Source organism: Colias philodice, chromosome 14 (genome assembly GCF_061535455.1).
Source record: "Colias philodice isolate Cphi_HAF_F1 chromosome 14, ilColPhil1 Martin Lab GWU primary, whole genome shotgun sequence".
NCBI classification, from domain to species: Eukaryota; Metazoa; Arthropoda; class Insecta; order Lepidoptera; family Pieridae; genus Colias; species Colias philodice.
The window spans coordinates 3,655,537-3,674,817 of NC_143099.1; the positions used below are offsets into that span (position 1 = coordinate 3,655,537).

Here is a 19,281-nt window from a genome sequence, read left to right on the forward strand (position 1 = left end):
TTAATGATTTAACATGCTATGGTTATAACAGGCATTGCATTCATAAATCATGATCACAAGATATATTTAAGCAAATACTAGATTTGCTCTTTGAATTATTATTAAGAAAGAATAGAAATATATCAGCAAAATCTATAATTTTGAACAAAAAACATTCATAAAACATAATAAAAACATGTACTATTTCCCGTCCCGTGACGAACAACATAGCTTCAATTATAGCAGACGTTATGCACAAAATCTGTTTTTCCAAGAAGCACTTACAGCCCACAGTTCATACCGAAAGCACTTTGAATTGACACCCCTCTTCAGATAGTTACTATTTTTATTATTATAATTTTATTTCATTTTTTAATGTATTATTCCTATCTGACTTACGAGAACTACCTCTACTTCCAATTCTGTCATTCTACGGAACTTGAGTTAAGACAATCTGAGTCAATTTAAAGCAGATCCCATTGCAAAGTACATTCCACAAGGCGCATCCCATGATGTATTCAATTGTGCATGTGCCTATCGTTTTTTAACTAATTGCCGGTGCTGTTTCCGTTATTTGTCATGCTCGACATTTCGAATAATTGTAAGCAGATACCTATAAAATTCTCCAACCTATCGCCGATGCTCTGTTTCCATTATCTGTCATTCTACATAACCTAAATTAAGACATTCCTATTATACTTTTAAGCAGATTCCATTGCACAGTACATACCACAATGCAGCCCACTGGTACCCGTAATCAATAAAGGATCTATACCTATCGTTATCTGACCTATCACCGGTGCTCTATTTCCGTTACCTGTCATGCCACATAACTTAAATAAAGACATTCCTATTACACTATTAACTTGAATAAAAAGACATTCCAATTACATTTTGAAGCGGATCCCCTTGCACAGTACATACCACAATGCAGCCCACTGGTACCCGTAATCAATAAAGGATCTATACCTATCGTTATCTGACCTATCACCGGTGCTCTATTTCCGTTACCTGTCATGCCACATAACTTAAATAAAGACATTCCTATTACACTATTAACTTGAATAAAAAGACATTCCAATTACATTTTGAAGCGGATCCCCTTGCACAGTACATACCACAATGCAGCCCACTGGTACCCGTAATCAATAAAGGATCTATACCTATCGTTATCTGACCTATCACCGGTGCTCTATTTCCGTTACCTGTCATGCCACATAACTTAAATAAAGACATTCCTATTACACTATTAACTTGAATAAAAAGACATTCCAATTACATTTTGAAGCGGATCCCCTTGCACAGTACATACCACAATGCAGCCCACTGGTACCCGTAATCAATAAAGTATCTATACCTATCATTATCTGACCTATCGCCGGTGCTCTGTTTCCGTTGTCTGTCGAAAAAGGGAACGGAACCATTCTTCGGTAGACCCGGCGCTTGTGCACTGAAGGCGGGAGATGATACGTTGCGTGACATGTGACTGGCTGGGTTCACTGGTGTTGTGCCGTTTTCGCTCTGGAATTTAAATAATTGTGTTAATGTGTGACTCTGAAGTTAAACAAATTCATATTAGTTATCTTAACAGGAATTGCTAATGTACTTTCACTTTTCAACTGTGTATTTATATAGTGTTGTATTAAATTGTTAACAGAAAAGAAGGAAAAAGCACTATAATTCTATAACCTTTTACTATAAACGCATTCCACGGTCTATGTCATGTCGGGCTTGAATAATACTTACCCCAAAAACCGTATCGACAGAAAATTACTCTTATACTTATAAAACAAATACTTCTCAGCTTTTAAAAATTCTTAACCCACCTTCTTCTTCTCCTGCGTATCATCAGCGACCCTGACTTCGGTGATGGTTGGCAGTGTTGGCACAGTGGGCACGTTGGGCATATTGGGCACAGTGGGCACGCGGGCAAGTGCCTCCAGGTTTAGTGACGAGTGCACACCAGGGTCTATGTTCAGGGGTGCCTGCAATTATTGGAGTATCCAATTATTAATCTGGTTTGTAGATTTACTAGCGGGAATAATGTTTTATTTATTTAACCCATTGAGCCCCGAACAATGCTCTGCAAATTCCGAGCCCGGAATCACGTGATTACGGGGCCTGATGGATTAATTCCGAAACGGATGGAGTTTCAAATTGAGTTTTTTACTTCTTTCATAAGGTTTCAGCGTCTAACATACTCTACATAATACATAGAAGAATATTATCTATCCTATGGTAAAATGGATACCAGTATGTTCATGGGTTTCATGACAAAGACACTTCTTTATAGCATTTGAAAATAGTGTTCAATAGTAAGTATATTTTTTATTTCTATGTGTCTTTCCATATCGAGAAAGACATTTTATTTCGTTTTGTTAAAAATTAATAATGTCTACATTTTATTGTGTAAGATTATGAAGCAATAAAATATTAGATAAAATTCCTCGTATACATTAACACGCTTAACGAGACCATTATGTCTTTAAATAAAACTGAGCAATTAACTGAACTAGTGAATTGCAGAACAGAAGACAAACTATGACTAAGTAGACATACACTGTATAGTATGTGTGTCGAATTAATAGAGTTTGCGTATTTATAATTATTATTAGTTTAAAACCTTCATTCGTTTCTCCATAGTACCATCTGGTAGCTGGACCACGAAATAGGATCCCCCGATTGAGCCTCTCTCCATTTGCAATCTTTTCTCTTCTGCCATTCTTTGTAGAAGTGGCTTTTCACCAGAAGTCTGAAAAATATTATATGTACAATACTTTAAATAATGTTTTATTTAGTACTAAAATTAAAGGATATAGAAACAAAATACTTTTTTTGAAATTATATAAACATGAAAGATATTTTGATGAAAGATTTAGTATTGATTGATGATTTCTAGCTAAAGAAATACTAATTCAGACTGGATCTTAAAGTAAGCTTTGACACTAAAACTAAAAATAAAAGGTTATTGCTATTAAATATAAACTTAATTACCTTAGGATAAACAAGCGGTCTCATCAGCGCTCCAAAAACAGCGCAATTCAAAATTAAACCAGCTAGCAAAAGATTCGCATTCTGCCAGGAGCCGAATTCCTGGAGCAGAATTGACGCTAGGGGTGCGAACGAAAATGTTCCCACCCCCGACCCGCATACTGCTATACCAGTAGCTAGAGACCGGCGGGTTTCGAAGTAGTAGCCCACTGCTACTACGGACGGGAGGTAGATCATTCCGAAGCCGATACCTGGTAATAGAATAAAACAATATTGTAGTCTCATATTTTCTTTTAAATATTTTTTCGTGATGTTAAAAGTTGATGTATTTAAAATGTACGGTTCCCATTCCGAGAAGTTATTTCATAAATTATTATCTTATAGTCAGATTGATCTAATCTTAAACTTGTGCCGTATTATTACCTCATATAAATCCATATACTAATATTATAAATGCGAAAGTAACTCTGTCTGTCTGTTACTCAATCACGCCTAAACTACTGAACCAATTTGCATGAAATTTGGTATGGGGATATTTTGATACCCGAGAAAGGACCTTTTATTGCGAAATATGTACCACGGGCGAAGCCGGGGCGGACCTCTAGTAAGATTATAAAAAACACGGCACAAGTTTACATTGTTAGATAATTTTCGAGAAAAACAGACATTGCTTATTGACTTAAATATTCATTTGCTTGCGAAAATTAGACTCATATTCACTAGTTTGTTGAAGCAATAGTCTAGGCATAAGGTAACAGGTCCCCACATTGTTTTCTTGCTTATCATTATACATTTTTATTAGATACTTTGCAGTTGACCTTCTTAGTCTGAATAATTTCGCTAATGGAATATTTATTCTAACACAAAATTTTCCATTAGTTCCATTGAGATGGACACCAATTACAATTTCGTCTCTTATGAGACTCCCTGACCTCGACATCAATCATGTACCACATTGATACTATTAAGGCTTGGTTACGACATACCCCATACTCATGTTAGTATTGAATGAAATAGTAACCTAAATTGACTCTAGTGATAAATATATTATAACTATGTGAAAATGATATGGGATACTATGTTTATATTGACATTGATTTTATGTGTCTATTTCTTACATTCTATTAAACTTTGTTATCTTCTAAATACTTCTTGTTTAGGTAGGTATATAACATTTATGTTTGATACATACATTTATCAATGTTTTGTTTTATCTTAACATGAATTTGATAAAAATCATTTCCATACATTCCATTCATGATACATCGCAAAACTAAACAGAACCGGAATGTATTGGAAAAATATTGACTTGCCGCTATTATAAAAGCTATTGTAATTTATGTAATCGGGGTCGAACATTTAAACTTATTTGACCTTATTCTAACAAACACATCCATGTGCAAACATGCAATGTATCTGGAATATGATAACAAGTGAGTCAGAGTTTGCGGCCCACAAATCAGCATTTGTTACGAACAAAGGAATTCACACTGTTGCCGGGAGGTCGTCAGCATTACATGCGTCATTTTCCGGGAGGTTAAATTTTTCTTTATAAGTACAATAACAACGTCACAAAGACTGAAGTCTGAACTTCGAATTTAAAGGGCTTTCTTTAAGTATAACGAAGTCATACAAATATAAGTTTCATTGCCCCACAAAAAAGTCTCAAAAAACATCTCTGTAAGCGATGAATGAAATCAAAAGACATTGCAATTCTTATAAACTACTTAAAAGCGAACAACCGTATTTGTAAATATACAAAGGAAAATGATACTGAGGTATATTTTTGGTAGTGAATAATCGAAGTTCTGTAAACGAAATTTTGGCAAGAACGCAAAGATGGCAAGGAAACAGTATTGAAACTATTTTCGTTTCCGTTGTTTATAGTTTCGAACTTGAACTTTACTGAGTATTTTTAGTGAAAGCTAACAGTTAGTGTAAAAGTGCTTTTATACAAAAATATTTGTATGCAGCTTTAATACAGCGAACAATTAATTAATTTATTTTTGCAGATCTCGTAATATTGTTGCATGTTATGTAAAAGGAATTCAATTGAAATATTCTTGGTAATAACGTTTTCGACATAGAGTATGCCCTTATACCTTCCAAGGATGCCTATTGGCTTTGTATTTACATGTATTCGGAACAGGCTCCTTTTTGCAAATAAAATAACAAATTCTATGTCATAAATGTATAGGTACTTATCTTATGTAGCCAAATCATGGCACGTTAGTCATCATGTACAACGTACAAACTACTTACATGGATCTCAAACATCATCCGCATTATGGTACCTGATCAACTAGTAATTCAACGAATCTGACTAATAATGATCTCACGATTCTTTTCGCACGAGATAGTTGTAAATTAATGTTAACATGATCGAAAGTAAACATAGAATGGACGTTTTAGGAATATGGGGTAATGTGACAAACACGCTTTGGATTATGTGACAAATTACCAAAATAATAATAGGAAGTTGTAACGAGCAAACAAACTAAACAGCTATTTCCATCGCTTAGAAGGGCATATACATTTTTAAATGGAATGGCTAGGTAAGGTCCCTGAGAGAATTGATTCCACTCTTAGGAATTAGGTCATCGTCTATGAAGTTTCGTATTGCTTTTACTATTTTTGTACCAACCTTAATCTGTCAGGGGTTTAGGTAAATAATACTCTCCAAAATGTTAGCGTATTTTGGTATATAACTTGATTAAATTGTATTCTAGCGTGTGGTATTATTACATATATCTTATATATAAAATTCTCGTGTCACAATGTTAGTCTGCATACTCCTCCGAAACGGGTGGACCGATTCTCATGAAATTTTCTGTGCATATCGGGTAAGTCTGAGAATCGGCCAACATCTATTTTTCATATGTACCACGGGCGAAGCCGGGGCGGACCGCTAGTTTTTATATAATTTCTTATGTGGTCATATACTACACAATTGAAATAATAATAAATCTTGTTCCCCAATTAAATTTTGCGTGGGACTTTTGACATACCTACTCCTTCCTGCCGGTGTAAGTTAAAAGCTTTTGCCACATGAGTAAGTTCTTATATTATGTAGTAAGTAGAAAGAGCGTTTCTGAATTTGCGTAAATATATCTGAATTGTTAAATCTCAAGCAGGAAGATATTGAGGGATAAATTCCCCATTCCACGTGTTTTTAATAAAATTGGATAACCTCAGTCTATTAAAATTTTATACGTTATAACAAACACAAAGACTAGACACCTAGATGAGTATTCTATGATGTTGGACATTACCAGAAAATTGGATTTTCAATTAAATTCAATGTCCATTCAAGCGAATACAGCGTCATTATCGAACTGTTATCAGATAAAGCCTGCCACACTTGAGCATGGCGCCGTCATGTCTGCAGCTCCTGGCATGGTGCCAAGTCCTCGCCTGACCTTCACACAAATGTGAAATAGACAAAAAATTCTACAAGTGTAGACACATTAACAACTATTGAATTTATAGCGTAGATTAACAATAGCTCTGTTGGGAGTAGGCTAATGACATTCTGACAAAAACATGAAAGATACGATAAAAGGATAAGGTTGTGTGATGTGTCGCTTAACTCGCTTTATCATCTTTTCTTTAAGGCGTTACCCGGCAATTTCGACTATGTTCAACCTCTATAAAGTCTGGTACAACATAAAGCACAATACCGAAAAAAATATATAAAATAGGATGGTCTTTGATCTTTAATTGCTCGCGAGGACTTTTTTCCAAAGTTAATAGATTTCTAGAAAAAAAATTTGCCGTGGTCATCGATTTTTCCGCAAATACTCTATAAACTTCGTAACCTGCTGACTTAGAGCTCTGAAAATTTTATGTTTAATAAATTATCAGTTACACAACAGTCCCTGACGAGGATTTTCACTGATTGGTATCTTTTTAAATACAAAATGCGAGGAAAAAAGAAGGTGCAGCGGGAGAGGTTTGAGATCCGTCAAGTATGGTCAAGGTTATTAGCGCATGTAAGTATAAGCCTTAATTCTTTAAAACGTTTCCTTGTATTGAGACAAATATGGCATTTGACTTTTAGTTCTTAGGTATTGTTGAACACACTGCAGTAGTCGGGGGTTTCAAAAGAGTGATGAAATGATGATGATTCTGAAAATATTTTATACATTCATTAAGAACGCTGTATACACAATTGTGACCTACTAACATCTATCTAACAAATTCCGATAACTATATCTAATAATTTGTTCACATATGTTGCATTAAACATGATTAGAACTAAAAAACAACTGAAAATAAAATTTATAAGCCTAAGAGGTGATAAAGCACGTCCGTTTCAACTATCGACCCTTGAAGCTCTTGAGAAACATGAAAGACTTCTAATGCTAACACGAAAGTTCACAATGAATATCGCGGTTTTAATATTCATCGCTCTTTTATTGTTTGAAGAATAGTAGAATGACTGTATAAATGTTTCACTGCGAACTGACCTGGTTTAGTATTTTATATCGTATGTTGGTAAGTTAATATTTACCAATTTATTCACATTATAAATAACCTCTTTATTAAATAACTAGCTGTGCCCGCGACTTCGTCCGCGTGGAATAGTGACTGCATAGTAGTTACTACTTTAACACACAATTATTGAGTAAACACGTCTTGAAACACGTACTATCATATACAACTAAATTATAAGTACTTACACATTATTATAAAGTTAAGAAATAAAATAAATAATAACACAAAAGAACTGTTAGTAAAATTTATTACTAAACTGAGCTATAAAACTTAGGTACAGAAGAGTTCAAAATTTCCAGGATGTGGTTATTCTCCCGCTCCCATATTCCTTCTACTTTCACAGACTTTCAACTTTTCCCTTTCACCCCTAGTAAATGGCAGAACCGATTTTGATCTAAATTCTAAACCATGTCTAATCATACCTATATTATATTATGTCATATCCTTTCGTTTGGTACTCCATTTGGATTATTTATCCCCACTATCACCCCTAAGGTGCCCTATATGTAATAAACAGATTAACCAATTTTGATAAAACATGACTAATTGTAATTCACACGTCATTTGATATGCCGCTTGATTATATTATTTGACCACATTCGATTATTCATTCCCACTTTTACCGCTATAAATCAATAAATGGATGAACAGATTTTGATTAAATATGCCTCATCATACTTCTCACGTCAGGTCATGCCCTTTCATTTGATATGCCACTTGGGTATATTATTTGACAACTTTTATTCCCACTTTTATACCTATATCCAATAAATGGATGAACCAATTTTGATAAAATATGTCTTATTGTACTTTACACGTCATGTCTTTCATTAGATAAGTCACTTGAGTATATTTGATAAAATTTATTTATTTATTCCCACTTTAACCCCTATATCAAATAAATAGATGAACCGATTTTGATAACATTGGACTACTTAATTGTTTCTGACAGGTCGTCTTTTTTCATTTGATATATCACTTGGGTATAATAGACAGCATTCGTTTTTCTCATTCCCACTTTTGCCCTACATATAATTATTGGATGAACCGATTTTGATTAAATATGCCTCATTATACTTCTCACGTCAGGTCATGCCCTTTCATTTGATATGCCACTTGGGTATATTTGACAACTTTTATTCCCACTTTTATACCTACATATTATATCCAATAAATGGATGAACCAATTTTGATAAAATATTATGTCTTATTGTACTTTACACGTCATGACTTTCATTAGATACGTCACTTGAGTATATTTGATAAAAGGAGATGTCCAAAAAATGACCCAGAATCGACAGGAATGAAATGTGTACCAATGGATTGATAATTAAATATAATATAATGTAGCAAAAGCAGTAATCCTGAAATCGTTATAGTATAGGAGCTAGGAGCAAAATAAAATAAGTAAGAAATTCGTTTAAAAAAATAAAAAAATAAGTTTACGTCATGTTGTAGCTTAATATGACGTTATAATAATGTTGTATAACTTGTGTTATGCATGATAATTATCATCAACACATTTTAAAAGCAACAGCAACATAATAATGTTCAATCACAACATAACTGACTAAAGATTCCGTTTTTAGTAGTTTTTATTTTGGTTCAAGATACTACAATTGCTAGTGTATTATTGATGCCTAATTCTGTGGCTAAGGATTGGAATTAAAAAATAATAATAGGTATAGTATAGGAGTTAAAAGACAATAGAACTGAATAAAAAATCGTTTGAAAATTATTATGATGTGGATGAGATTATCGTTGTTATTATAATTTTAATTTTTAATTGATTAATTGCTTTTGCTTGTACATTCATGTGTAACACAATTTGTTTTTGATTCGAATGTAGTTGTTATTATAGATAGATACATTATAATATCATTAAAACTTAACAAAATTAGACCTAATTATAAAAATAAATGAATATCAACGATATTCTTATACACAACATAACGAGTTTTTATTATTTTCAAACGATTTTTCACTTTGTTTTTTTTGGCTCTTAGCTCCTACACTATATAGATTTTTTTTTTCAATCTTTAGCCATAGAATTACCAATAATACATAGGTACTATAACAATCGTAGTATCTATAAACTAAAAGAACAAAACTACAAAATCGAGAGTTTTTGTTATGTTGTGCTTTAACGTTTTTTGTTTCGTTGCTTGTAAAATATGATATTTATTATATTGTGTAACACAAGTTATAAAACATTGTCATATTAAGCCACAACATAACGGAAACTTATGTATATTATGTTTTTTTTAGGAATTTCTTAGTTATTTTATGTTGCTCCTAGCTCCTATACTATAACGATTTCAGAGTTGCCCCCTTGGTAATATTATATTATACTTCAATGCCAATCCATTGGTACACGTTTCATTCCTGTCGATTCTGGGTTTTTGGTTCATACATTTTTGGACATGTCCTTTATTTATTTATTCCCACTTTAACCCCTATATCAAATAAATTGATGAACCGATTTTGATATAATTTGACTTGTTGTTACTGACAGGTCATTTGATATATCACTTGGGTATAACAGACAACATTCGTTTTTTTCATTCCCACTTTTACCCCTCTACTATATAATAAATGGATGAACCGATTTTGATTAAATACCTATGCCTCATTATACTTCTCACGTCAGGTCATGCCCTTTCATTTGATATGCCACTTAGGTATATTTGACAACTTTTATTGCCACTTTTATCCAATAAATGGATGAACCAATTTTGATAAAATATGTCTTATTGTACTTTACACGTCATGTCTTTCATTAGATACGTCACTTGAGTATATTTGATAAAATTCATTTATTTATTCCCACTTTTACCCCTATATCAAATAAATGGATGAACCGATTTTGATAAAATTTGACTAATTGTTTCTGACATGTCGTCTATTTTCATTTGATATATCTCTTGGGTATAACCTACAACCTACATTAACAACTAAAATTCGTTTTTTTCATTCCCACTTACCCCTATATAATATAATAAACAACTAATGTAACAAAAAAACGCATCTAATTCGTATTACCCGTTAGCGAGCTACACACGCAATACACACATAGCGGACATAACACCCCTCTTTTTGCGTCGAGGGTTAAAAATATAATACCTACGCCATAATTTCAAAGACCTTTTATGTAGAAAATTTACCTAGAAGTAACCATAATGCTATTTGTGCAGGTTTTAGACTTATGAGCAAAAATCTAAATAAAGGTCCTTTGACCCCCCCCCTACTACCCCCTCAGCATAACCACCCCCCCCCCCCACGCTTGGGAACTTTCGAAATGATCATCTGGACATGTCAAGGAATAACTTTAGCGTATAATTTACGTAATAAAGTAATTCATGTATAGAATGCCTTAGCAAATGTTCGCTGTGATTACTTAAATGGTCATAACTTTTTTATTTATGAACCGATTGACATGAAATAAACACTAAATGTTAAATGAAGCTTACCACAATATATTAGTGAAAACCGCATTTAAATCGGATAAGCCGTTTCTGAGATTAGCGTGTTCAAACATACAGACAAACAGACAAACCGACAAACAGACAAACAGACAAAAATTTTTTTAACAACAGTTTTGGGTTTGGGATCGATTTAGTAATAACCCCTGCTAATTTTTTTTTAAATATTTTCATTGTACAGACACCACTTTTCTAGAATTTTATTATATGTATTGATGATGATGATGAGGAACCCTGCGTGAGTATGATTAAAAAATTATATCTTCATATAGCAAATGTTAACAAGCTGCATTGCGGATAATAATTTAAATTAACATGTGCATCTCTCTACAATCTACATAATATATCGCCTATAACACAAAGGAAAAACATTTCAAATTATGCAGACTACGTAGAATATTTACAAAATGCTTAACTTTTCAGGTCGAAACCGCAAACCTTTGTCACTCATAGTTAAAATATATAACCAATAATAACATACAGTATTCGCCTCAAAATAAATAAAATTCAATTCCGAAACATACATCACCCTAGAGAATGATTTTAACAAACTGTTAACATGCAAAGCTCTACATGTCATAAAGGAAAAACCAACATTTAGAGCGATTTCGCGGGAAACCCGATTTGTAAAGCTAATCGACAAGGGGTGCTATATTATAACGCAGCGATCAAAGAAATTGTTTACAACGTTGGCATATGTCCAATATCAGTTTGTGCCGACTCAACGTAGGAACAAAGAGCGAAAGTGATGCCGTAAACCCTTTCGTTAATAATGAACTTGTTTTCCTTCCAGATTGCTGAAGGTGTTTCAACAAATGCGTTCTTTGTGATGTTTGTATTGTATTTATAGATGGCTCCGTAATCTTGTCCATCGAAAACAGTTAAAAATTGTAGCATAAAATAAAACAAATAGACTTAACATTTAAACCACACAGTACTTAAGATAAACGATATTTTAATGTAATCGGTAAATAAATACTTGCGTAATCTAAAATTAAAAATATCTTATCGAATTATGTCCAATTATCATAAGTTATCCGATCTAACTAATTATTCATATCTGATATGTTCGCATTGTCTTAAAAACACACTTTAATATAATCTGAACATTTTATATCGTTAGAAAATTGAAAAATCAATTTATCCTGTGAAAAATAGCAGACCGTACTGTGTATCAGTAATTTCGAACGTGACTTCAGCGCAGTATGCGGAATTGCGGCACCTATTGACTTCCATGTCGTTTTATTCCGAGAATTAATGTCGCAATCGTTTTTATTTTCCTGAGAAAAATATATCTATATTTTAGTTTGAAGTAATCTCAAGCGATTATACCGTTTGAAAGCACCATAAATCTTTTCAAATCCCTCCCGTGAGGCTCGTGCCAATCAGCCAAGGCCAACACAAACATTTATATAACGTTCACGTTCCTTCGTATCCTTTAGAATTGATTTCTGAGACAGTTTCATTGAATGCGATGTGATTTTCTCTTTAGATACGTTTGACTTTGTATAAATAACCTCTGAATGTAAACACCACAAAATTTATGTGACTTTTGACTTTAATCCTCTTTGGTTTAGGACTTTTAGTTATATTATTAATTCAACTAAATCAAATAAATTTGTATATTTCTACATATTTCCACGTTTAATATCTATTCTTATTTTCAATCATAGAAAATAATAAATATCTACATGATATGAGTTATTTGGAACAATTAAATACATAATATGCCAATACCCACATAGCAATGACATACTTGGCTTATGCGTTCTGCGTTTATTTATAATGGTTTTGCAGTCTATAAATAATTTTATCATAATATTAGGATACGTAGATATTATTGAGTTTTTTTTAATATATAAGTAAATGTTTATCAGATGATGCTTATCATCAAACGTATCAGACAAGTAACTATTTTTAAAAATAATATCATAATCTGCAGAAAAGATATTTATAGATGTCCTAGTAAACTATATTAAGAAAATATATTAATAGATTTATCATTATAGAAATATGAATTAATGTAAATAGAGCTAACTGGATACAAGGTTTTGGAGGGTTATTGTGACAGAGCGGAGATAGTACTTGATTTTTATTTACCAAGTTTTAGAGAGTTTAAAACTTGTATTCTCTGCGAAATCCCATATTGAAATCAATTAAGCAGGTAATTAATATTGTATAAAAATATTAATTCCCACTTTATACCACTTTAGAGTTCTAACAGACGAAGTACGGTAAGTTGTGAACGGTAGAGGCTACTTCAGCCGTCGACATGTGGCGTTCACAACTTGCCGTTCGTCTGTTAGAACTTGGTTAGAACTCTAAAAACACTGATTTTTCTGTTTTACTCATGTCATAGCATTTGGTACTTAATTTATCTTATTACTGTGGGTATTTAATTTACCTTATTATGTACAATCCAATTATCGCATTTAATTATACAGGATTATTGTAGATAATTTTGATGGTTTGTAAGTTTGTAAAATACATATATATTCAAAAGAACTAAGTATTAAAAGTAATGCATCATGCATATTATGTTTCTATTCACAATTATACCTGGCGAAGGCGGAGCGAGAATATAGAAACACTAACACCATTTTAATAAAATTATTGACCAATCAGGTATTAAGCGGACTTTATTACATTTAATACCTTCATGTAAATCACTAGTATTTGGCACACGTGGATAATCTCAATCGTTATTGTTCTAGTAGAATGACGTTCCGCCGACACCTGGATGCAGGCCAGTTGTTAACTCATTCTAGCTAGAATTACTTTTAATGGCCGTAAATTATGTACTGGGAGCGTATTAACGAAGATGAAATGCGTACCGCGATCTTATTTATGTATGAATACTAATAAATTTTTATTCTTTTTCTACTAGTTTTTCCACACCTATGATACTGGAAGAGCTGGTCTCTAGTCACTACGGACTAACCGGATTTCCGTTCCACAAAACCCTTTGTCTGTCAGTTGTTTTCTTTCGAAAATATAACAGCTGTTAGTACACACACTCGTCCTATTTCACCACAATAATAAATCGATAAAGATTTCCACAAAACAATTACCTTCCCATGTACTTCCCATGTACAAGGGCAATTTAAATTTATCGTAACATGTTTTATTGAAGATAGAAATGTTCATAGCACGAGATGAAAGATAAAATGATAAAATAACAAAGTAAGGTACCATGAATGTGTCTGTTATATTTCACAAATTCAGTTACAAACTGTACACGCGTATGTTATACATTTTATGCCATAACATAGTTATTTATCGTCTTTTGTTTCTAATGACTGTGTAACTCGTTTCATGCAAATATCCGAAGCCATTATTCAATGACGTCAGAGTTAAGGAACAAGGTTTATAGGAGAAGATCTATGTCGCATAGTTTAACTGGGCCATGGCGCTTATCATATTGCTATTACTCTATCGAGATTTAGGTCATGAGCATGGAAAATCTTTCAAATCGTTCCTTGATAATGTCGGTATCAATATAAAGCTTTTGCCATAAGAAATTTTTAAATTATACAGAACCATGATTTTTTTATTATTTTATCGACACGTAAAAAAAGTTAGAAACGGAGTTTACCTCCCATTGAATTGGTATGTTAGATTAATCTGACCACGGTCATAATTATGTGTCGGTGGTAAGCTTAGTTAACCACAAACTCTTATTATTTCATCCTTGTATAAATTGAATATTATGTCATAGGCAAAACTAGTAAACATTTCTCCATAATTAAACAAAACAATTCAGCTACCTACAAAATTCTTTAGAATATAATATTTCTTTTACATTCTAAGGGCGGCAATATCAGGATGGGATCCTCGAATCATCAAATGAAACTTGGTTAAAATTATCATATTTTTATTGTACCGCCTTTGTGGTACGGTTTTTCTAGACAAGTATGATAAATATTCCAGTATGAGTGTGACCGTACTTGAGTTGATATTTGCTTGACTATAATTATTGGTGACATTACATAAATGATATATGTATATGTAGATATTATGTATAATTAGCAAGTTAGCTGTGGTTATAACGTTTTAACTGACAACAAAGACATATTAAGGGCTTGGTCTAGTAGTGCAAACAAATGCATCCTGTCATCCTATATGTAAATAATACAAATGTACTATGGGAAAGTTGCTCCACTTAATTTTTAAAAATTAAATCATTCGTATGCATAATTTAATATTCGTAATAAGTACCAGACATGACAATTTGAAACAATTTTCGTGAAAATTACACCAGGTGATTTTTTTTATCAGTACACAAAATTTGCGAATACGTTCTATTGATATCTTCAAATGCATAACTCTATACATTTTTTTCGACCTAAGTTTCTTAGTGAAAGTTGTTCAGTTTAACTAATAAAACGGATAAACAAATTTTGTATATAATAAAAAAAATGTAATGTTAACACGTCCGCTCGCATCAAAATTCATAAATTACATATATGCATCGCGCGGAACGCCGTCCTTATATAGGAGTCGAGGAGGCGTGGTGTCGTGCGGCCCGCGTGTGCCGCAAACGGTTCAAGCCAAATCCGACTTTTGGCGCTACAGGTTACATCGCTGAATCCACTGCGGGTAACGCAACGTGTGTTCGCGGTTCTACAGAACAACGTCTATGGATAAAACTGAAAAATTAAGATTTATTTTTTTTCTTCGTATTTTTCCAGGATAAAAAGTATTCCATTTTATGCCCAGGATAATAAGGTATAATTGTACCAAGTTTCATTGAAATCGAACCATTAGTTTTCACGTGATGCCTTCACATACAGACAGACAGACAGACAAAAATTTTTTAATCACATATTTGTGTTTGGTATCGATCCAGTAACACTGCTATTTATTTTTTAAATACATATTTTCAAAGTACAGAATTAACCCTTCTTTATTATATTATGTATAATATATATATTTATATGGATAAACCTAATAAATATTTTGCTAGCATTCTGATGCTTTATCGGTTGCACTGGATTTTTCTTTTCTTTTTTCAATCGCTTGAATGACATAGGATGGGTCCTTGATGGGCATGGAATGTTGAAGTCTCGAATCAATCAATTCTGACAGTAGGCAATTTATGTAAAATCTTGATAATGGTCCATCATTTTATTTTTTTTTTGCCTAAACTTATATATTCTATTTTTAACGAATGATTCACTCCAGTCCAAACAGCAAATAAGCAGACTTCTGCTTCTGCAACGTTTAGTTGTCCCTGAATTCGGAAAAAATAGTCATGATTCTTATCTATGACAAAAGTGTTATTTTTTGCATTGTATTTCAAATATTAAATTTTTTATTTTTAACCGCATCTTCCGCATTCATCTCTTTTGCCGGAATTAGACATTTAACTTCTACTAGTCCCATTTTCCCTTCTTGATATGGGAGTGTATAAAGTAAATTTTTCTCGTTATACTTTTAAAAAGTTATTATTGTCATTTTGCTCATTAGGTAAAGTAATTTCGATATCAGTTTTAAGTTTTTTGATACCTGCAATAATAACGTCATAATCGCCTGCACATACTTATCGATTACACCCTGTATACAATCCACCATCCACATTCATAATGTTTTCCTGTCCTCCTCTCCTTTACGCTGTTCACCGATACATTTTAAATGAGTAAATCTGCTACCACTGAAGGATGTTTCATTGTGATCAGCAAATTTTCACCACTGTTGTCGATTATTTGTTTTTCATTTTTAATCAGCAATTGGGAATCATCAGTTTTGTTTTTTGCAGATTGGTGATGTACCCTAACAATACGTCGAAAAGGGAAAGCATCAACGAATTATCGTTTTCGTCCTCTTTTTTTATTCTTCGCGTCTCTGTTAAACTCAAAACTCAAACTCAAACATTTATTTATTCAATTAGACTTCTTCTAGAAGCACTTTTGAAACGTCATTAGGTACATATTTTTAACATTTACCACCGATTCGGAAAGCAGTATCTACGGAGAAGAATCGGCAAGAAACTCCATAGTTGCTCTTTTTACTTGTTACTTGTGTTTGTTTAGTTCAACACCCATTGAATTTTCTATGTTATTGCGATCTTCCATTACATCTGAGTTTTTATGATGTGATGATAATCCATTCGTTTTAATATTGGTACTTAGAGTTGGTGGACTAAACTAGAAATGGTGGACTAAATTTGTCAGCGCGTCTGTAAGATCAAAATATAAAACCAACATCCTGTATTTAAGTTACAAAATTAATAATCAAACAACATGCCGCTACGTTTAAAATGACTAGAAGAAAAAAAAAACACCTCGACATATTTGGAATTTTGGAGTAAACAAATCATTTTCCCCGTATGTCCCAAGTTCAAGTTCTCAATATAATTAAATATATTTCGTATTTCTCAAACGAAAAATAAACATTTTTGGAACTTCAAAAAAAAATATATATTATAAGAAAATTTATGAGCTTACTTTAGTTTAAAAGAAACATTCATCCCTTTACTGAAACCCCGTAAAATAAAGAAATTGTTGCCAATCACCTTTGTAATGTATTTGGTTTCATTAACTTTATGTTCGAAGATAATTTTTTTTCTAGTAAGTACATAGTTACACGCATATTTTTTTCGTTTATTTTCCATATCGAAATCAAATGTTTAAAAATACGAATATTTGCACAAAACTAAGATAAAAATAATCAATTAACAAAAATATTAAATTTAATGAAGTAGAGCAACTTTCACTTCGGTATGAAGGAAAATCGAGCGTAGAGCACACGTCAGAACGCTCCGGCCCAAGGAGCGCGACTAAAGAAATTCGCTATGATTTTTCCTAATTATTTTAAATATTTTTTTAATATTTAAAGAATTATCAAAATTCCAAAAAAAATTTTTTTAAAGGATTAATACTCATTGGTCTTCAACCAACTCGAATAAATTAATGGAAACAATAACTTTTAGCAGTATTTATCAATAGATTTTGTAAGGCAAAAAATGGGAAATTTTATGAATTTATAACGTTCTAATTAGGAAAATCATAAGTTTTTCGGCAATTGTATTCAGCAGTTTTTAATAACGACTATATAAGGATAATAATGTGCTGATCAGATTGTGTAAATTGTAATCGGTTGCAACGTAGTGAGTGCACAAACTTAGCTCGAAATGTCTTTGGGGGAAAGAGACTTATCTTGAAGGCCTGATTAGGGTAACATAAAGTAACTTTACAAATGTGAAAAAATTCACGCGCATTGCGTATATAACACTAATTGATAAACAAGAAAAAAAAATTCAGTTTATCATTTCATTAGCCGGGAAAAAATTGTCAAATAACTTGTTGAAAACGCAATTTTGCTAGACTGCAGCCTTAACAACGCCTGAAAAATGAAAATGTATCATTTAATACTTAATGTAGAGCAGATTTAATGAAGAGGGCATTATATTCTATAGTATACTTTTATTAGAGCTAAAATGAATAAAAAGTCGATAACTCACCTCCTAAAAGGCCATACGTGATCATCATCATAGTGACGCTTTTGCTAAAGGTAGAGAGGACGAAAGCTATGGTCGCGACGAACGAGCCGGCGACGCACACGGCGCGACATCCAAACTTATTACATAATGCTGATACCACGGGACCTGAAATATTCATTAGATTAGAAGATAATATGGGAAATTACTAAGTAAAGATTGTAACGGAACATTGTGAGTATCTATTTATTAAAATGAATGTATAAACTAATGAACATTTATAACATGTGTTGGTTTTCATGAATAAAATTCTATATAAACAATTCAATGTTTAATTCAATCATACAAGTGGTCTTAAAATATAATTTAAGTGGATGACTCTAACGACTTCGTTATTTAGGTAAATGAATTAACAACCATCAATGTTAGTTTTACGTATTGTAATTTTATTTAATTTTTTTATCATGCACTTTCGTCAATTCAATCTGATATGCTTTATGCTTTCATATTTATTTACTATTTATTACATCGTTTATTTATGACGTACATACCACTATTAAAGAAAAAATATACATTATATATGCAGAAAAATATCAAGGCTATTACGTTTTTATCAAAACTGCATTTCAGCGCGATAATTGCAATTAGACAAACAATCACACTATGGCTGCACAAGTTACATAACTTCACATAACTTTGTGAAAACGTTACAATTGTTTCATAAACATTTCATTCATATTTTAAATAAAAACTTTGCCTCCTAATAAATAGGTATGATAATTAAATAAACATCTATCAGTTACTCATCTATCGGCCCATGTCAGCTGTATTTGTACAATATACCTACGCCCGAAACATTTTACTGTCGATATTATGAACAAATGAATCATTAAC

At 32.3% G+C, this 19,281-nt stretch overlaps 1 protein-coding gene across 3 annotated transcripts in view; it reads right to left on the bottom strand.

The window, feature by feature from the left end:
- Positions 1 to 19,281, bottom strand: part of LOC149482733 (monocarboxylate transporter 14) — a 45,786-nt gene that overhangs the window by 6,636 nt on the left and 19,869 nt on the right. For 2 of the 3 annotated variants that reach the window (XM_089703265.1, XM_089703264.1), the window contains exons 3-7: positions 18,412 to 18,555; positions 2,974 to 3,221; positions 2,603 to 2,731; positions 1,806 to 1,964; positions 1,352 to 1,500 (exon numbers count right to left, since the gene is read on the bottom strand). In XM_089703265.1, coding sequence (XP_089559391.1) covers positions 1,352 to 1,500; positions 1,806 to 1,964; positions 2,603 to 2,731; positions 2,974 to 3,221; positions 18,412 to 18,555 — 829 coding nt within the window. Of the gene's footprint in view, positions 1 to 1,336; positions 1,501 to 1,805; positions 1,965 to 2,602; positions 2,732 to 2,973; positions 3,222 to 18,411; positions 18,556 to 19,281 lie in introns of all 3 variants that reach the window. The other variant, XM_089703263.1, reaches the window with a different exon arrangement.